We start from the raw sequence: 21,794 nt of genomic DNA, 5'->3' as shown, positions 1-21,794 counted from the left end.
GCGTATAATAGCTCGAAAGGCGAGAACCCTGTGGAAGACTGGGGAACTTCCCTAATGGCAAACAGCAAATAGGGTAACAAGTAATCCCAGTTCTTCCCATCTTTGTCTATCACCTTCCGGAGCATCTGTTTTAAGGTTTTATTGAACCGCTCAACCAACCCATCTGTTTGAGGGTGATAGACAGATGTACGCAACGGATCTATTTGTAAGAGTCTGCAGAGCTCCTTCATTACCCTCGACATAAAGAGAGTCCCCTGGTCGGTGAGTATCTGTTTTGGAATTCCTACCCGACTAAACACTTGCACCAATTCTTTGGCGATCGTTTTGGTAGCAGTGTTACGCAAAGGGATGGCTTCCGGGTAGCGAGTGGCATAGTCCATGATGACGAGGATATGTTGGTGCCCACGTGCGGACCGGGGAAGGGGCCCAACCAAATCCATCCCAATTCTCTCAAAAGGAACCCCAATGATAGGGAGGGGTACCAAAGGGCTACAGTACCGAGGTTTAGGTGCCGAGATTTGGCACTCTGGACAGGACTCACAATAGTTACGCACATCATTGTGTATTCCAGGCCACACAAAACAATGCAATATTCTTTCTGTGGTTTTTTGTACCCCCAGATGTCCCCCCATTATATGTCCGTGGGCCAGGTCCAGTACCTTCCGCCGATAAGGTTTGGGTACCACTAACTGCTGCACAGTGTCTTCCTCTTTTTTTTCTACCTGGTAGAGTAATTCATTTTCAAGAACCATGTACGGGTACGCTAGCCTAGTGTCAGGTTCTACGGGTACACTATCTATCATTTTTATATTTTTCCTAGCCTGAGTCAGGGTAGGATCTTTCATTTGTTCGCTGTGGAAGTCATCCAACTGGACTCCCAAATCTGGTAGGCAGGGTGCGGGATGGCTGTCTGCCTCCGCCTCTCGCTGAGTTTCCTCAGTTTCCCCCGCCATAACTGAGAAGGGGTACTGAAGGTTAGATTCACTAATCTCCCCAGCAGCATCTTCCTGTGGGGTCTCCTCCAGGAGCTCGGGACCTCCAGGTAGCATGGGAGAAGATTCACGGTCACAGCTACCGTGAAGGAGCAACTGATTCTCCCACAACTGCCAGAAAAGAGGAAAATCCCTGCCCAAGATTATATCCCGTAACAATGCGGGAACGAGTCCCACTTTGTGTTGCACAGACCCATAGGGAGTGGAGATACATATGACCGCTGTAGGATATGAGCAGGTGTCACCATGCACACACGTTACAGAAAACTTGTCAGACGGACTAGTTGGACGTGCTATCAGACTAGCTTTCACTAGAGTCACCACACTTCCAGAGTCTAGTAATGCCACAACATTTTTCCCATCTACAGACAATTCACACAGATGTTTTACTGTATCATTTTGACCCGCATTCACACTTACTAGCCGTGTAACCAAAGACATGCGTTTCTTAGAGTTCGTAACGTCGCACTGCATGGGTTCAGTGGTAACAGGACAGTTCGCAGAAACATGGCCCTTCTCATGGCAACGGAAACACCTAACAAGCCCCCTATTGAAACCAGAGTCCGACACCCTTGGTCTCGGGGTGCGAGCAGTCCCGTGTTCCTCCCCCACAGTTTTTGGCAATTTTCCTTCCCCCGCAGTCCCTGGAACAGTCTTACCGGTTTCACAAGGAGGAGGAACAGTTCGGGTAGTAGCGGTATCATCAGGAAGTCCTTCCGCCACGGAATAACGCTCCACCAAGTCCACCAGTTGATCCGCTGTCGCGGGATTTCCTTGGCTCACCCACTTTTTCAGCGCCGGTGGTAGTACTCTCAGGTACTTGTCCAGAACGACCCGCTGGATTATCTCCGGAGTTGTCAGTACCTCGGGTTGCAGCCATTTCTTTATCAAGTAGATCAGGTCGAACATCTGCGATCGCGGCGGTTTATCTTGCTGATAGGTCCACTGATGTACCCTCTGTGCACGGACAGCCGTCGTCACACCCTGCCGGGCCAGGACCTCAGCTTTCAGCCTCTCAAAGTCCTGAGCGACTTCCGGGTCCAAGTCATGGTAAGCTTTTTGGGCCTCACCGGAGAGAAACGGAGCAATTAGATTGGCCCATCGTTCCTTCGGCCACTTCTCTCTCAACGCTGTCCGCTCAAACGTTGTCAGGTACGCCTCGACGTCATCTTCTGCGGTCAGCTTTTGCCAGTATCGACTCACATGGATCCTCCTGGACTCTGCTTCCGGGTCAACCTCAGGCATGCTCACCAAGCGTTGCGCCACCTGTTGGAGAAGCTGGCGGTCTGCAGCCGTCATGTCCAGTAACTCCTTCAGCTGTGCGGCCATCAAGCGATTAGCTTCCTGCTGTGCCGCAGTGGCCTGCTGCTGTATGGCAGTGGACTGTACTAGGGCTTTCACCACGTCTTCCATACTGTCGCCTGTGCCACGCGTTGCCCGCGTTCTCCACCACAATGTGACAAAACACTCCGGGATCGCCTTTGCTGGGGTCAAAGGTCACGTGGTTTGTGCATTGAACTCTGAGGCGACAGCAGGTTTCCAAGTTGACTGACCTCAGGTCAGGTTTATTAAAGTGAAAGCAAATACAGAAAACAAAACATAAAAATAAATCCTAGCCTGTCCGGCGCTAACTAAACAAATACGTTGCTATCTAACAACTGGGGGGGCTTCTCCCTCCCAGCTAACATTACATAGATCATGAGCACAGCTCTCACTCACGTTTGTCTCACACAGACAGGCATTCTGTGTGCCCCAGGCTGACACCTGAAACCTCCAGCTGGTCAGCCTTTATTCCTGCACTTATTAACCCCTCGGTATCCTGAAGATACCGAGCGGCCTAATTCACATAGGACAAATACCTGGGCGAGATATACCTGCCCCCGACTACCAGACCGACATGACTCTTACAACACATACACATAGCTCACAGACAGCACACACTACACATACCACACACTATACACACACCTCACATACACTGCTTTATGCTGGAGGGAATGAGATGTTCCACAGTATCAGATGCAGCCCTCCTGCTCCCAGCAGCACTATCCCAGCAGACACCTGCCTGCCCTCTCCTCTGCTGGGACTGCCGACAAGAGCAGGAGGAGCTGACAGGAGCCATCATCACAGGAGCAGCACACACAAAGGGTGCTGAAACGACTTATGGTACCTCACATCACAGCTTAGGTATGTAGGTGCCGCCTGGGTCTTAGCTCTCCCTCCCCACAGAAGCTCCGTGCAGGAGGACGGTGCACTGGCCTATGAATACATGGCCTGTGGTGACATCTCGGCTGTATCCCAGACAGCATGAGTGGGCCCCCCTGTCTCGCCAGGGCCCTGGCACTTGCCCAGGTGCGTCGGGTGCTGACGCCGGCCCTGCTGGGATAGGCCACCCTACTTTATAGAACATACTTGTTCTGGAGTAATTTGGTTGCCATCTATAGTAACATGAATAATAACCCTATTTGTGTATCTGAGCCATATGGCTGGCAAGTTGTGGAGACATTGATGTAATATATAGGGGTTGCTACCCGGTTGGGCAGCTGTATTGTGCACTTGTATCTTCATTTTTTAACTTGTAAAAAAAAATGTTTTTTTTGAAAATTATTGTCAATAAAGTGATTGAAATTTTACCACTGGCATTTGCTCCCCTTTTTCAGCTTGGATTGTATAGTTTACAATAGTTATGATGGGGAAAGTCTGGCAGAAAATTAAGCAATGGAGGGGAGTAACGGAATTTATGAGATATGCGCCAATTTGGTTTGATCCTAGGTTGGCAGAGCTCATGAGATTGTGGGAGTTTGGTCAGTGGAGGCGCATTGGCATTTGGTTCGTGTCTCAGTTGCTTGATGGTGAGGTTATTAAAACATTCGAGACACTTAGGAATGAGTAACTCAGAAGTCGTTCTTTCAGTATCTGCAGGTGAGACATGCCCTAAATTGTCAAAACAAGGGGTCGCGTGTGATTCTGCAGTCCCATAGCTTGTGGAATCTTATTGGGCCTCGGAGGAGCACGAGGGGGTTTATTACTTTAATGTACAGGGATCTGCTGGATAACTTTATATTGAAGCACCCGATAAGGATAAAGGAAAAATGGGTGGCGGACGTGGGCTCCTTGTCGGAGTCCCAGTGAGAGTCCATACTACAGTACATCCCCAGGGCTTCCTTGAGTGAGGCTAAGAGGGTGTCGGAGTTATACCTGGTGTATAGGGTGTACAGGACCCCGGTATGGATGAGGAAGGCAGGACTGAGAGGTGACTCAAAATGCCCAAGGTGCGGTAAGGAAGGTGCCGATCTGCTACATATGATGTGGTCGTGTGCTCGCCTCCAGCCCTTTTGGGTGAAGGTGCTTAATTTGATCCAGGAGGTGACAGGAGTAGATGTGGTGTGTAACCCGCTGACTTGCCTTCTGGGCTGTATGGATGATATTGCTACGGATGAATGTGGAAGGTTGATTATTGCAAGATTGTTGTATGCTGCGAGGAAGCTTATTTGGTTGGATGAAAAACCACCAGGTAAAAAGGAATTAACAAAATAAATTTTATTGTCCTTATGGAAAGGAATATCTACATCAAGAGAGGTCAGAATACAAAATGTGAAAATGTGTGGGGCGGATGGATGGATGGATTACCCAGGCGTGTTGTGTACTGAGTTAATGCAGAGTAGAATGGGGGTCGTTTAGTTGCTTCTGGAGGGAATTCTACACGTAATGTGCTTTTGTAAAGCTTAGTCTCACTTTTCATGAGGTGATGTTGTCAGATGGTTTTACTGGATAAAGGGCAAGTGATTGGGGGAGGGAGGGGAGAGGGGGGGTTGGTTAGGGGGTAAGGGTGTTGTTTAGTAAAATGAAAATGTATTAATTAGTTTTGTATTCATTGTACCTGTCTGGAAATTGTGTCAGACTGTGTTACTGGCGTGTCATATGCTTTAATAAAAACTATGTGATTTAAAAGAACTGCACGACTGATAAAGTAGCTACAGCCGGTGACTGAGAAGAATCTGTGACTTCTCTGTATTTAGTGGTCACTACTCACCTGGGTAGTCATATGTAGGAATCTCCTCTTTACACCACTCATCACCCCTCACACATGTCTCTGTAGTATTAATATGGGTCAGATCTTCACCCTGAAACAAATATTGTAAAAGTCACCGACAGATGGAGAAGTCACATCTATGATCAGCTCTAATCCTGCCATCTCCACCGTTCTCATTACACAAGTATAAAACATATAATACTGGTGGATAAAACAAGACTGAGCACAAGACCTTCACAGCCATCTACACATCATAGGGGAGATCTCATGTCACCTTCTCTCCATCTACCTGATGATCCTGAGGAACACTGGGATCTTCTTGTTTACAGTCCTGTGGAAGAAGAGGATGAGGACATCTCTCTGGTGTTGTCCTCTTACTGGATAGATCTGGAGGAAACACATACAGGGACTGAATTCATTCTTTACATACAGATAATTATAGGCCGTGTGTATTTAGTCCTGTCTATTACCTGGTGATGTGAGGGGCTGGGGAACCTCCATCATGACGTCCTTGTACAGATCTTTGTGTCCTTCTAAATACTCCCACTCCTCCATGGAGAAATAGACGGCGATATCCTGACACCTTATAGGAACCTGACACATACAATGATACCGTCATCCCCCCCGATCCCTTCATAGCATTACTGTATAATGTCCCAGCATTCCCAGCAGTGTCACCTCTCCAGTCAGCAGCTCAATCATCTTATAGGTGAGTTCTAAGATCTTCTGGTCATTGAAGTTCTCAGGTATCAGGTGAGGTGGAGGCCCTGTGATTGGGCTCAGGGGTCTTCCCCATCCCTCAGACACAGGGTCCTGACAGCGCTCACTAAAGGTCTTCTTCACTACCGTGTAATCCTGGTTATGGAGAGACACATTAATAAATCTCACTACAGACATTTCCAGAGTCCTCACCTCTCCAGTTCTGTCCATCTGTTATTCCCATAGATAGGAATGATGTAATGTGACGTCATCAGAATCTCTCACCTCTCCAGTAAGCCGGAAGAGGATCTCTAGGGTGAGGTGTAATATTCTCTCGGCCATCTGGTCCCTGTCCATATTCATCCTTGATGATTAATTCAGAAAAATTGTCTCAGTATACAAGATGTCCACTGAGAGGATCTGATATTGTAGGGAAATGAATAAGAAAAAAGTGAGCCAATGTAACATCATAAAGAATGACAACAAGGGGAAACATATCAGGAGGCAGAACGTTTAGATACTGTATTCTCTAGTCTTGTATGGACTGGAACATAAGTTGAATTGCTGACTAAGACATCTCCTCCATGCTACCAATTATAATTATTATTATTTATTATCATAGCACCATTTATTCCATGGCGCTTTACATGTGAGGAGGGGTATACATAATAAAAACAAGTACAATAATCTTGAACAATACAAGTGACAGCTGGTACAGGAGGAGAGAGGACCCTGCCCGCGAGGGCTCACAATCTACAAGGGATGGGTGAGGATACAGTAGGTGAGGGCAGAGATGGTCATACAGTGGTTTGGTCGATCAGTGGTTACTGCAGGTTGTAGGCTTGCCGGAAGAGGTGGGTCTTCAGGCACTTTTTGAAGGTTTCGATGGTAGGTGAAAGTCTGATATGTTGTGGTAGAGAGTTCCAGAGTAGGGGGATGCACGAGAGAAATCTTGTATGCAATTATGGGAAGAGGAGATATGAGGTGAGTAGAGAAGGAGATCTTGTGAGGATCGGAGGTTGCGTGTAGGTAAGTCCCGGGAGACGAGGTCACAGATGTATGGAGGAGACAGGTTGTGGATGGCTTTGTACGTCATGGTTAGGCTTTTGTACTGGAGTCTCTGGGTAATTTGGAGCCAGTGAAGGGATTGACAGAGGGGAGAGGCCAGGGAATAGCGGGGGGACAGGTGGATTAGTCGGGCAGCTGAGTTTAGAATAGATTGGAGGGCTGCGCCACAGAGCAGGAGGTTACAGTAGTCGAGGCAGGAGATGACGAGGGCATGGACTAGGGTTTTTGCAGATTCTTGGTTTAGGAATGTACGGATCCGCAAAATATTTTTGAGTTGAAGGCGGCAGGAAGTGGAAAGGGCTTGGATATGTGGTTTGAAAGAAAGATCAGTGTCAAGGATTACCCAGAGACAGCGAGCTTGGGGAGAGTGGGCAGTCGTTTACTGAAATGGATAGATTCGTTGGGGGGTCGCGTGAGATGGGGGAAAGACGATGAATTATGTTTTGTCCATGTAAAGTTTTAGAAATCTAGAGAAGAAGGATGAAATAGCGGATAGACAATGAGGGATTCTGGTTAGTAGGGTGGTGATATCTGGTCCAGAGATGTAGATCTGTGTGTCGTCAGCATAGAGGTGATACTGTAAACCGTGAGATTCAATCACTGGCTATGTTGGCCACTGCATCAGCAACTTATTGGCTGTAGGAATCATACCGTATATACTCGAGTATAAGCCGACCCGAGTATAAGCTGAGACCCCTAATTTTGCCACAAAAACTGGGAAAACTTAATGAGTCGAGTGTAAGCCTAGGGTGGAAAATGCAGCAGCTACTGGTAAATGTCAAAAATACAAATAGATACCAATAAAAGTAAAATTAATTGAGACATCAGTAGGTTAAGTGTTTTTGAATATCCATATTGAATCAGGAGCCCCACATAATGCTCCATAAAGTTTATGATGGGCCCCATAAGATGCTCCATATTAAAATATGCCCCATATAATCCTGCATAAAGGTTAACAATGGCCCCATAAGATGCTCCATAGACACATTTGCCCCATTTAATGCTGCACAAATGCGGACTATGGCCCCATAAGATGCTCCATAAAGATATTTGCCCCATATAAAGCTGCACAAACATTGATTATGCCCCATAAGAGGCTCCATGTACACATTTTCCCCATATGCTGTTGCTGCGATAAAAAAAAAAAAAAAAAAAAAATCACATACTCACCTCTCGTCGCTTAGGTCCCCGGCACTTTCTATATTCACCTGCTCCCCGTTCCACCGCCCGCTGATGCATCTTCCCTGTCCTCTGCACTGACTGTTCAGGCAGAGGGATGCGCGCACACTAATCGAGTCATCGCGCCCTCTGACCTGAGCATCAGTGCACAGGACGGAGAAGACGCAGCGGTGGCTGGCGGCGGTGGAACGGGGAGCAGGTGAATATCGCGCACTGCGTTTAACTCACCTTCTCCTGGCGCAGTCCCTGGTTCTCCGGCGCTGACAGCTTCTTCCTGTACTGAGCGGTCACATGGTACCTCTCATTACAGTAATGAATATGCGACTCCACTGCTATGGGAGTGGAGTGGGGTCTATATTCATTACTGTAATGAGCGGAACCATGTGACCGCTCACTGCAGGAAGAAGCTGCCGGCGACGGTGAACAAGGGACTGCGCCAGGAGCAGGTGAGTATGATTACACAGCTGCTGCGCCATCTCCCCTGCCGACCCCTGGGTATGACTCGAGTATAAGCCGAGAGGGCCAATTTCACCCTAAAAAAATGGGCTGAAATTCTCGGCTTATACTCGAGTATATACGGTAAGTTTGTTGGGACTGACCAGAATGTACTGCAAAAGACTGGAGAAGATGGGAGGTCTGCAGAGACCAGCTGTGGATGTGAAAAGTCATCATGTCATCTAGATGGAAAGAAAGACGACCTCCAGAGAAGACATAATCCATAAGATATCTGGATGTAAATAATCATTGTATGGTCCACAGTGTGATGATGGCTGTTAATAACAACTCCATGTATCTGCTTACCATTTTTAAGGAAATACTGGGAGTTGTAGGGTTGTAAATTCATGCTATACAATGGTTTATGGGGCTGAATTAATATTACAATTATTTGTTGTACTAAGCTTGGTTCTTGTATTCAAGTACTCTTGGTTCTGGTCATGTATTCATATACTTGTGGTGGATCTGGTGACAGAGTCAAGTACTGATTGAGGTTCTGGTGATGTATCAATTTAATGATGATGTTCTGGTGGTGTAGTCAAGTACTGATGGTGGGTCTGTTCATGTATTCATGTACTGATGGTGGTTCAGATAATTTCCTTGGTATTTAGCCAGCTCTCTGCCTCAGAATAGTGCAAATTGTAGCTTCATGCTCTCTGGTAAATGTTTGCCTTGTTTCACTGTGCTTGATGCCTGACCTGGGACCGTGCTCTGAATCTGTATATTTTCAACCTTTGCTAGATCCGCTATCTTACTGGTATTTCGACCCCTGGACACTGAACTGACGATTTTTTTTTTATCACCTGTCTATGACGTACTCTCTTGACCTCGGACCTTTTGATTACCCAGCCTTGCGGGTTGTCCATGAGGAGTGACTAACGGTATTGTTGGAACATTATACTGTCTGGGGGAATGGCTGTACTGTGAGAACCATAGTGACCTATGATGCTTTGATCTCAGAACAAGGCTCCATAGGTTGTACTATGATGGTGAACGAAAGATTGTCTCTTGTCTACAGGTCCTTCTCAAAAAATTAGCATATAGTGTTAAATTTCATTATTTACCATAATGTAATGATTACAATTAAACTTTCATATATTATAGATTCATTATCCACCAACTGAAATTTGTCAGGTCTTTTATTGTTTTAATACTGATGATTTTGGCATACAACTCCTGATAACCCAAAAAACCTGTCTCAATAAATTAGCATATTTCACCCGTCCAATCAAATAAAAGTGTTTTTTAATAACAAACAAAAAACCATCAAATAATAATGTTCAGTTATGCACTCAATACTTGGTCGGGAATCCTTTGGCAGAAATGACTGCTTCAATGCGGCGTGGCATGGAGGCAATCAGCCTGTGACACTGCTGAGATGTTATGGAGGCCCAGGATGCTTCAATAGCGGCCTTAAGCTCATCCAGAGTGTTGGGTCTTGCGTCTCTCAACTTTCTCTTCACAATATCCCACAGATTCTCTATGGGGTTCAGGTTAGGAGAGTTGGCAGGCCAATTGAGCACAGTAATACCATGGTCAGTAAACCATTTACCAGTGGTTTTGGCACTGTGAGCAGGTGCCAGGTCGTGCTGAAAAATGAAATCTTCATCTCCATAAAGCATTTCAGCCGATGGAAGCATGAAGTGCTCCAAAATCTCCTGATAGCTAGCTGCATTGACCCTGCCCTTGATGAAACACAGTGGACCAACACCAGCAGCTGACATGGCACCCCACACCATCACTGACTGTGGGTACTTGACACTGGACTTCAGGCATTTTGGCATTTCCTTCTCCCCAGTCTTCCTCCAGACTCTGGCACCTTGATTTCCGAATGACATGCAAAATTTGCTTTCATCAGAAAAAAGTACTTGGGACCACATAGCAACAGTCCAGTGCTGCTTCTCTGTAGCCCAGGTCAGGCGCTTCTGCCGCTGTTTATGGTTCAAAAGTGGCTTTACCTGGGGAATGCGGCACCTGTAGCCCATTTCCTGCACACCAGACTCAGTCCACTGCTTCCTCAGGTTCCCCAAGGTCTGGAATCGGTCCTTCTCCACAATCTTCCTCAGGGTCCGGTCACCTCTTCTCGTTGTACAGCGTTTTCTGCCACATTGTTTCCTTCCAACAGACTTACCATTGAGGTGCCTTGATACAGCACTCTGGGAACAGCCTATTTGTTGAGAAATTTCTTTCTGGGTCTTACCCTCTTGCTTGAGGGTGTCAATGATGGCCTTCTTGACATCTGTCAGGTCGCTAGTCTTACCCATGATGGGGGTTTTGAGTAATGAACCAGGCAGGGAGTTTTTAAAAGCCTCAGGTATCTTTTGCATGTGTTTAGAGTTAATTAGTTGATTCAGAAGATTAGGGTAATAGGTCGTTTAGAGAACCTTTTCTTGATATGCGAATTTATTGAGACAGGTTTTTTGGGTTATCAGGAGTTGTATGCCAAAATCATCAGTATTAAAACAATAAAAGACCTGACAAATTTCAGTTGGTGGATAATGAATCTATAATATATGAAAGTTTAATTGTAATCATTACATTATGGTAAATAATGAAATTTAACACTATATGCTAATTTTTTGAGAAGGACCTGTATATTCATTTAATTCTCTCTTTACAGGTTTTTCAGGTTGATATTTTTGGACTATGTTGGATTTCGTGGACTCCTGAAAATTGGCATGGCTTTTATTTTATTTTTTTTTCAATAATTTGGTGAACTAGGGGGTAGGGGAGTTGTTTTTTAAAAATGAAATATTTTTCTGAGTGTTTTTTCTTTCAGCTTACTGGATTAGTAATGGGGGTGTCTGACAGATGTCTCTCCAACACTAACCCCTAGGATTGATGCCAGCTGACATAAATCCCCCAAAATATTTCCCCGATTGCCAGCGCACCAATGCAATCGAGAAGAGCCAGGCAAAGTGGCCGAATTGGCGCATCCAATGTAATGCACCAATTCTAGGGGGGGGTTAAAGCTGATATTTTTAGGCTGGGAAGGGGCCAATATCCAGGGACCTTGCCAGCCTGATATCAGCCCCTAGCTGTCTGATTTAACTTGGCCGGTTATTAAATAAGGAGAAAAATAATTTTGTGAGAACTTATTTGGGCTTCTGTCCTCACATCCTGCAGTTGTCTGAATGGATCTAATGTGGACTTGGGAACCAGCTATAACAGCTGTAACATCACTGTTCACACCACACAGAGACCCCAAAAGAGTCTCAGTATTAAAGGGGTTAATGTCCCCCTCACCCAATAATGAAGAATCACCACATACTTCCACCCGCAGAGCCGCACTCCACATAGAGAATAATGGGGCCTCCAGCACCGACCTCCACCCGCAGAGCCACACTCCACATAGAGAATAATGGAGCCTCCAGCACCAACCTCCACCCGCAGAGCCGCACTGCACGTAGAGAATAATGGAGCCTCCAGCACCGACCTCCACCCGCAGAGCCACACTCCACATAGAGAATAATGGAGCCTCCAGCACCGACCTCCACCCGCAGAGCCACACTCCACATAGAGAATAATGGAGCCTCCAGTACAGACCTCCACCCTCAGAGCCGCACTCCACATAGGGAATAATGGAGCCTCCAGCACCGACCTCCACCCGCAGAGCCGCACTCCACATAGAGAATAATGGAGCCTCCAGCACCGACCTCCACCCGCAGAGCCGCACTCCACAGAGAATAATGGAGCCTCCAGCACCGACCTCCACCCGCAGAGCCGCACTCCACATAGAGAATAATGGAGCCTCCAGCACCGACCTCCACCCGCAGAGCCGCACTCCACATAGAGAATAATGGAGCCTCCAGCACCGACCTCCACCCGCAGAGCCGCACTCCACATAGAGAATAATGGGGCCTCCAGCACAGACCTCCACCCGCAGAGCCGCACTCCACATAGAGAATAATGGAGCCTCCAGCACCGACCTCCACCCGCAGAGCCGCACTCCACATAGAGAATAATGGGGCCTCCAGCACCGACCTCCACCCGCAGAGCCGCACTCCACATAGGGAATAATGGAGCCTCCAGCACCGACCTCCACCCACAGAGCCGCACTCCACAGAGAATAATGGAGCCTCCAGCACCGACCTCCACCCGCAGAGCCGCACTCCACATAGAGAATAATGGAGCCTCCAGCACCGACCTCCACCCGCAGAGCCGCACTCCACATAGAGAATAATGGAGCCTCCAGCACCGACCTCCACCCGCAGAGCCACACTCCACATAGAGAATAATGGGGCCTCCAGCACCGACCTCCACCCGCAGAGCCACACTCCACATAGAGAATAATGGAGCCTCCAGCACCAACCTCCACCCGCAGAGCCGCACTGCACGTAGAGAATAATGGAGCCTCCAGCACCGACCTCCACCCGCAGAGCCACACTCCACATAGAGAATAATGGAGCCTCCAGCACCGACCTCCACCCGCAGAGCCACACTCCACATAGAGAATAATGGAGCCTCCAGCACCGACCTCCACCCGCAGAGCCACACTCCACATAGAGAATGGAGCCTCCAGCACCAACCTCCACCCGCAGAGCCGCACTCCACATAGAGAATAATGGAGCCTCCAGCACCGACCTCCACCCGCAGAGCCGGACTCCACATAGAGAATAATGGAGCCTCCAGCACCGACCTCCACCCTCAGAGCCGCACTCTACATAGAGAATAATGGAGCCTCCAGCACCGACCTCCACCCGCAGAGCCGCACTCCACATAGAGAATAATGGAGCCTCCAGCACCGACCTCCACCCTCAGAGCTGCACTCCACATAGAGAATAATGGAGCCTCCAGCACCGACCTCCACCCTCAGAGCTGCACTCCACATAGAGAATAATGGAGCCTCCAGCACCGACCTCCACCCGCAGAGCCGCACTCCACATAGAGAATAATAGAGCCTCCAGCACCGACCTCCACCCGCAGAGCCGCACTCTACATAGAGAATAATGGAGCCTCCAGCACTGACCTCCATCCACAGAGCCGCACTCCACATAGAGAATAATGGAGCCTCCAGCACCGACCTCCACCCGCAGAGCCGCACTCCACATAGAGAATAATGGAGCCTCCAGCACCGACCTCCACCCGCAGAGCCGCACTCCACATAGAGAATAATGGGGCCTCCAGCACCGACCTCCACCCGCAGAGCCGCACTCCACATAGAGAATAATGGAGCCTCCAGCACCGACCTCCACCCTCAGAGCTGCACTCCACATAGAGAATAATGGAGCCTCCAGCACCGACCTCCACCCTCAGAGCTGCACTCCACATAGAGAATAATGGAGCCTCCAGCACCGACCTCCACCCGCAGAGCCGCACTCCACATAGAGAATAATGGAGCCTCCAGCACCGACCTCCACCCGCAGAGCCGCACTCTACATAGAGAATAATGGAGCCTCCAGCACTGACCTCCATCCGCAGAGCCGCACTCCACATAGAGAATAATGGAGCCTCCAGCACCGACCTCCACATAGAGAATAATGGAGCCTCCAGCACCGACCTCCACCCTCAGAGCCGCACTCTACATAGAGAATAATGGAGCCTCCAGCACCGACCTCCACCCGCAGAGCCGCACTCCACATAGAGAATAATGGAGCCTCCAGCACCGACCTCCACCCGCAGAGCCGCACTCCACATAGAGAATAATGGGGCCTCCAGCACCGACCTCCACCCGCAGAGCCACACTCCACATAGAGAATAATGGAGCCTCCAGCACCAACCTCCACCCGCAGAGCCGCACTGCACGTAGAGAATAATGGAGCCTCCAGCACCGACCTCCACCCGCAGAGCCACACTCCACATAGAGAATAATGGAGCCTCCAGCACCGACCTCCACCCGCAGAGCCACACTCCACATAGAGAATAATGGAGCCTCCAGCACCGACCTCCACCCGCAGAGCCACACTCCACATAGAGAATGGAGCCTCCAGCACCAACCTCCACCCGCAGAGCCGCACTCCACATAGAGAATAATGGAGCCTCCAGCACCGACCTCCACCCGCAGAGCCGGACTCCACATAGAGAATAATGGAGCCTCCAGCACCGACCTCCACCCTCAGAGCCGCACTCTACATAGAGAATAATGGAGCCTCCAGCACCGACCTCCACCCGCAGAGCCGCACTCCACATAGAGAATAATGGAGCCTCCAGCACCGACCTCCACCCGCAGAGCCGCACTCCACATAGAGAATAATGGGGCCTCCAGCACCGACCTCCACCCGCAGAGCCGCACTCCACATAGAGAATAATGGAGCCTCCAGCACCGACCTCCACCCTCAGAGCTGCACTCCACATAGAGAATAATGGAGCCTCCAGCACCGACCTCCACCCTCAGAGCTGCACTCCACATAGAGAATAATGGAGCCTCCAGCACCGACCTCCACCCGCAGAGCCGCACTCCACATAGAGAATAATGGAGCCTCCAGCACCGACCTCCACCCGCAGAGCCGCACTCTACATAGAGAATAATGGAGCCTCCAGCACTGACCTCCATCCGCAGAGCCGCACTCCACATAGAGAATAATGGAGCCTCCAGCACCGACCTCCACCCGCAGAGCCGCACTCCACATAGAGAATAATGGAGCCTCCAGCACCGACCTCCACCCGCAGAGCCGCACTCCACATAGAGAATAATGGGGCCTCCAGCACCGACCTCCACCCGCAGAGCCGCACTCCACATAGAGAATAATGGAGCCTCCAGCACCGACCTCCACCCTCAGAGCTGCACTCCACATAGAGAATAATGGAGCCTCCAGCACCGACCTCCACCCTCAGAGCTGCACTCCACATAGAGAATAATGGAGCCTCCAGCACCGACCTCCACCCGCAGAGCCGCACTCCACATAGAGAATAATGGGGCCTCCAGCACCGACCTCCACCCGCAGAGCCGCACTCCACATAGAGAATAATGGAGCCTCCAGCACCGACCTCCACCCTCAGAGCTGCACTCCACATAGAGAATAATGGAGCCTCCAGCACCGACCTCCACCCTCAGAGCTGCACTCCACATAGAGAATAATGGAGCCTCCAGCACCGACCTCCACCCGCAGAGCCGCACTCCACATAGAGAATAATGGAGCCTCCAGCACCGACCTCCACCCGCAGAGCCGCACTCTACATAGAGAATAATGGAGCCTCCAGCACTGACCTCCATCCGCAGAGCCGCACTCCACATAGAGAATAATGGAGCCTCCAGCACCGACCTCCACCCGCAGAGCCGCACTCCACATAGAGAATAATGGAGCCTCCAGCACCGACCTCCACCCGCAGAGCCGCACTCCACATAGAGAATAATGGGGCCTCCAGCACCGACCTCCACCCGCAGAGCCGCACTCTACATAGAGAATAATGGAGCCTCCAGCACTGACCTCCATCCGCAGAGCCGCACTCCACATAGAGAATAATGGAGCCTCCAGCACCGACCTCCACAGAGAATAATGGAGCCTCCAGCACCGACCTCCACCCTCAGAGCCGCACTCTACATAGAGAATAATGGAGCCTCCAGCACCGACCTCCACCCGCAGAGCCGCACTCCACATAGAGAATAATGGAGCCTCCAGCACCGACCTCCACCCGCAGAGCCGCACTCCACATAGAGAATAATGGGGCCTCCAGCACCGACCTCCACCCGCAGAGCCACACTCCACATAGAGAATAATGGAGCCTCCAGCACCAACCTCCACCCGCAGAGCCGCACTGCACGTAGAGAATAATGGAGCCCCCAGCACCGACCTCCACCCGCAGAGCCACACTCCACATAGAGAATAATGGAGCCTCCAGCACCGACCTCCACCCGCAGAGCCACACTCCACATAGAGAATAATGGAGCCTCCAGCACCGACCTCCACCCGCAGAGCCACACTCCACATAGAGAATGGAGCCTCCAGCACCAACCTCCACCCGCAGAGCCGCACTCCACATAGAGAATAATGGAGCCTCCAGCACCGACCTCCACCCGCAGAGCCGGACTCCACATAGAGAATAATGGAGCCTCCAGCACCGACCTCCACCCTCAGAGCCGCACTCTACATAGAGAATAATGGAGCCTCCAGCACCGACCTCCACCCGCAGAGCCGCACTCCACATAGAGAATAATGGAGCCTCCAGCACCGACCTCCACCCGCAGAGCCGCACTCCACATAGAGAATAATGGGGCCTCCAGCACCGACCTCCACCCGCAGAGCCGCACTCCACATAGAGAATAATGGAGCCTCCAGCACCGACCTCCACCCTCAGAGCTGCACTCCACATAGAGAATAATGGAGCCTCCAGCACCGACCTCCACCCTCAGAGCTGCACTCCACATAGAGAATAATGGAGCCTCCAGCACCGACCTCCACCCGCAGAGCCGCACTCCACATAGAGAATAATGGAGCCTCCAGCACCGACCTCCACCCGCAGAGCCGCACTCTACATAGAGAATAATGGAGCCTCCAGCACTGACCTCCATCCGCAGAGCCGCACTCCACATAGAGAATAATGGAGCCTCCAGCACCGACCTCCACCCGCAGAGCCGCACTCCACATAGAGAATAATGGGGCCTCCAGCACCGACCTCCACCCGCAGAGCCGCACTCCACATAGAGAATAATGGGGCCTCCAGCACCGACCTCCACCCGCAGAGCCGCACTCTACATAGAGAATAATGGAGCCTCCAGCACCGACCTCCACCCTCAGAGCCGCACTCCACATAGAGAATAATGGAGCCTCCAGCACCGACCTCCACCCGCAGAGCCGCACTCCACATAGAGAATAATGGAGCCTCCAGCACCGACCTCCACCCGCAGAGCCGCACTCCACATAGAGAATAATGGGGCCTCCAGCACCGACCTCCACCCGCAGAGCCGCACTCCACATAGAGAATAATGGAGCCTCCAGCACCGACCTCCACCCGCAGAGCCGCACTCCACATAGAGAATAATGGAGCCTCCAGCACCGACCTCCACCCTCAGAGCCGCACTCCACATAGAGAATAATGGAGCCTCCAGCACCGACCTCCACCCTCAGAGCTGCACTCCACATAGAGAATAATGGAGCCTCCAGCACCGACCTCCACCCGCAGAGCCGCACTCCACATAGAGAATAATGGAGCCTCCAGCACCGACCTCCACCCGCAGAGCCGCACTCTACATAGAGAATAATGGAGCCTCCAGCACTGACCTCCATCCGCAGAGCCGCACTCCACATAGAGAATAATGGGGCCTCCAGCACCGACCTCCACCCGCAGAGCCGCACTCCACATAGAGAATAATGGAGCCTCCAGCACCGACCTCCACCCGCAGAGCCGCACTCCACATAGAGAATAATGGGGCCTCCAGCACCGACCTCCACCCGCAGAGCCGCACTCCACATAGAGAATAATGGAGCCTCCAGCACCGACCTCCACCCGCAGAGCCGCACTCCACATAGAGAATAATGGAGCCTCCAGCACCGACCTCCACCCTCAGAGCCGCACTCCACATAGAGAATAATGGAGCCTCCAGCACCGACCTCCACCCTCAGAGCTGCACTCCACATAGAGAATAATGGAGCCTCCAGCACCGACCTCCACCCGCAGAGCCGCACTCCACATAGAGAATAATGGAGCCTCCAGCACCGACCTCCACCCGCAGAGCCGCACTCTACATAGAGAATAATGGAGCCTCCAGCACTGACCTCCATCCGCAGAGCCGCACTCCACATAGAGAATAATGGGGCCTCCAGCACCGACCTCCACCCGCAGAGCCGCACTCCACATAGAGAATAATGGAGCCTCCAGCACCGACCTCCACCAGCAGAGCCGCACTCCACATAGAGAATAATGGAGCCTCCAGCACCGACCTCCACATAGAGAATAATGGAGCCTCCAGCACCGACCTCCACCCGCAGAGCCGCACAGGACCTGTGATGAGGTCACCGGAGGGGAGGAGTCAGGGGTCACATGATCAGGGGCCTCAGTGTATGCAGGACTCTGCTGTGCTGGTTGTCATGGTGCTGGATGAGGGGAAGTTTCTGTGTGGGGTCAGGAGGGGTTTACAGTGTGGATGTAGCAGAGCCGTGTGTGTACGAGGTGTAAATGTGCGACTTCTCTTTATTAATCTACAGGCACAGTCGCAGAATGTAGGGGGAGGGCAGGAAATTGACAGGTTAAATCTCTGAGACAGCTTTTTGTATCCTTCCCCTGAACAACTATGTTGAATAATCTTTGTTTTCAGATCATTTGACAGTTGTTTTGAGGAGCCCATGATGCCACTCTTCAGAGGAGATTCAAACAGGAGAACAACTTGCAAGTGGCCACTTTAAGTAGCTTTTCTCATGATTGCATACACCTAGCTATGAAGTTCAAAGCTCAATGAGGTTACAAAACCAAAAAAAGTGCTTTAGTAAGTCAGTAAAAAGTAGGTAGGAGTATTTAAAACATGAAAATGATAAGGGTGCCCATACTTATGCACCTGTCAAATTTTGTTTGAATGCAGATTGCACATTTTCTGTTAGTACAATAAACCTCATTTCAAGGCAGAAACATTACTGTGTCCAACAGTTATTAGATATATGAAACTGAAATAGCTGTTGCAAAAAAAACAATTTTTATAAAACATTAAGCTTAAGATTAATAGGGGTGCCCAAACTTTTTCATATGACTGTAAAGATAAAATATTTCTCTCACTATCTTCTGTTCCATTTCGTCTATCTATAGACAATAGGTCTTTATTTTGAGAATATCCGCTTTGGTTACTGTGGACTGTTTAATCAGCAGTTAGGCATACATGCAAGAAGAGTTATCAATACAGCAAGTATATATATATATATATATATATATATATATATATATATATATATAAGTTTATTAATAGAAGTGGAGGTCTATATAACAAACTATAGCTAGCTTAGTGATGTGACCATCTCTAGCTAGCACTATTATAGGACTCAAAGACAAACAGTATATCTCCTTACAACTATCTTTCTCACCCTTTAGGCATCCTTTTTCACTCCCCTGCCACTGTTGAGCGCAATAGGGCAGACAGGGAGAGCCGTCGCCGAGTGGGGGCGCCAGAGCGCAGGATATAGGGTGCCAACCTCCGTTGTCAGGCAGGGTGAGATAAGGTACCTTCACACTAACCGACTTTGCAACGATAACGATAGCGATCCGATCCGTGACGTTGCAGCGTCCTGGATAGCGATATCGTTGTGTTTGACACGCAGCAGCGATCAGGATCCTGCTGTGATATCGCTGGTCGTTGAAGAAAGTTCAGAACTTTATTTGGTCGTCAGATCGGCGTGTATCGGCATGTTTGACAGCCAAAGCAACGATGCCAGCGATGTTTTACAGTGGTAACCAGGGTAAATATCGTGTTACTAAGCGCAGGGCCGCGCTTAGTAACCCGATGTTTACCCTGGTTACCATTGTAAAAGTAAAAAAAACAAACAGTACATACTCACCTTCTGCTGTCTGTCACACATCCCTTGCCGTCTGCTTCCCGCACTGACTGTGAGTGCCGGCAGTACAGAGCACAGCGCTGACGTCACCGCTGTGCTCTGCTTTTACTTTACGTCCGGCACTCACAGTCAGTGCGGGAAGCAGACGGCGAGGGACGTGTGACAGACAGCAGAAGGCGAGTATGTACTGTTTGTTTTTTTTACTTTTACAATGGTAACCAGGATAAACATCGGGTTACTAAGCGTGGCCCTGCGCTTAGTAACCCGATGTTTACCCTGGTTACCCGGGGACTTCGGCATCGTTGGTCGCTGGAGAGCTGTCTGTGTGACAGCTCCCCAGCGACCACACAACGACTTACCAACGATCACGGCCAGGTCGTATCGCTGGTCGTGATCGTTGGTAAATCGTTTAGTGTGAAGGTACCTATAGGCTATATATAGGGACAGGCGCCTCCCCTGGGTGCCTCTGTATTTTAAGTTGGTGGTGGTGTTTACTCACAATTGGGTATTTATTGTATTTGTAGAATTAATGAATAAAAATCTAATTTTATATTGATATATTAGAGGTTGGCGGTGAATACAGGATTGTATACTCTAATTGACTATACTTATACTGTGAAATCTACGGATCCTGAATATGGCCGAGAAAACAACGGATAATAGGAGCTGGCCCATAGATTAACATTGGGCCGAGTGCTATACGATTTTTTTATCGCATTGCACTCGTCCTTATTACGGTCTAGTGTGACTCGGGCCTTCGGTTAATAACAGGAGGAGGATTTCTACCTCTCGATAATTTCTGTAGATCCTGCTGCTCTACAGTGGGACAGTAATATAAAACTGAGGCAGACAGATACTGTGGACAGATCCCGGTCTATGTACAATAATAGTATAAGAAGTCAGCAGCACTGACTCACACACAGGCCTCTATAACCCCTTAAGTGTGCAATCATGGAAAGCTACGGAGTTTTTTTTCTGCTCTTTCATTTTTCACTCCCCTTCTTCTAAGGCCGGTTTCACACGTCCATTTATTTCCGGTACCAGAAAACCGGTACCAGAGATATCCGTGTCCATGTGTGTAAGGCCGGGATCAAACGTGCGAGAAATTTGCTCGAGTCTCGCATCTCAATATGCGGCACTTGGACCGGAGTGTGAGGCTGCATACAAATACATGCAGCCGCAAGCCCCGATCCCAAGTGCCGGCGGCAGTGCCACATATTGAGATGCGACACTTGTGCGAGTTTCTCGCCCATATGATCCCGGCCTAATACTTGCGGCACACATGCCGCATTAGTACCACACAGCTGGCTGGCAGTGAAGAAGTAAGTGTTACAGTAAGCACCGGTGCCAGGTGCGGAACACGGCTCTCATCATTCTCCCCTGCTCTGCTGACAATCGGCGCAATTAGGGGATGATGAAGAGAGTTGGGCCCGGGTCACACTTGCCAGTTCAATACGAGAAACTCGCATCAAGTCCCCGCACTGCCGCCAGCACTCGGGACCGGAGTGTGAGGCTGCATGAATTTCTGTACAGCTGAACGCTCCTTCCAGAGTGTCGGCGGCAGTGCCAGGACTTGATGTGAGAGACTCTGAGTTTCTCGCATTGAACTCGCAAGTGTGACCCCGGCCTTACATTCAAGTCAGAGCAATGAAAGCAGGTGGGGGATTTTTACTTAGTTTTCGGTGGAACTAGGCGTTACGTGAGTATAACTGTGTTTGTTATTTTTAAATAAAAAAGTAAAAGTGTGTTTTGCTTTATTTATAATAAAGGACTTTATTCTGGCTGTGTCTTAATTTACCATACAACTTACTGTAGCGCTTCTTCCCCGGCACGTGTCACAGGGATGACATCCATGTGTGTTCTCCATGTGCACGTGTGAGGGACGTTTTGCCGTCCATGCGGACTGTAAAAAAC

General features: G+C 49.8%; 1 protein-coding gene across 1 annotated transcript in view; it reads right to left on the bottom strand.

Annotated features, from left to right (window-relative positions):
- LOC143768054 (uncharacterized) overlaps positions 1 to 18,326 on the bottom strand; it is a 54,054-nt gene extending 35,728 nt beyond the window's left edge. Inside the window, exons 1-7 of the mRNA XM_077256720.1 lie at positions 18,140 to 18,326; positions 13,876 to 13,894; positions 6,010 to 6,144; positions 5,704 to 5,880; positions 5,496 to 5,619; positions 5,315 to 5,412; positions 5,026 to 5,116 (exon numbers count right to left, since the gene is read on the bottom strand). Coding sequence (XP_077112835.1) covers positions 5,026 to 5,116; positions 5,315 to 5,412; positions 5,496 to 5,619; positions 5,704 to 5,880; positions 6,010 to 6,087 — 568 coding nt within the window. The 5' untranslated portion in view covers positions 6,088 to 6,144; positions 13,876 to 13,894; positions 18,140 to 18,326. The remainder of the gene's footprint in view (positions 1 to 5,025; positions 5,117 to 5,314; positions 5,413 to 5,495; positions 5,620 to 5,703; positions 5,881 to 6,009; positions 6,145 to 13,875; positions 13,895 to 18,139) is intronic.
- Positions 18,327 to 21,794: the final 3,468 nt, after the last annotated feature.

Source organism: Ranitomeya variabilis, chromosome 4, assembly GCF_051348905.1.
Source record: "Ranitomeya variabilis isolate aRanVar5 chromosome 4, aRanVar5.hap1, whole genome shotgun sequence".
NCBI classification, from domain to species: Eukaryota; Metazoa; Chordata; class Amphibia; order Anura; family Dendrobatidae; genus Ranitomeya; species Ranitomeya variabilis.
The sequence above is the reverse complement of the archived record's forward strand: the minus strand, read 5'-3'. Positions and strand labels throughout refer to the sequence as shown.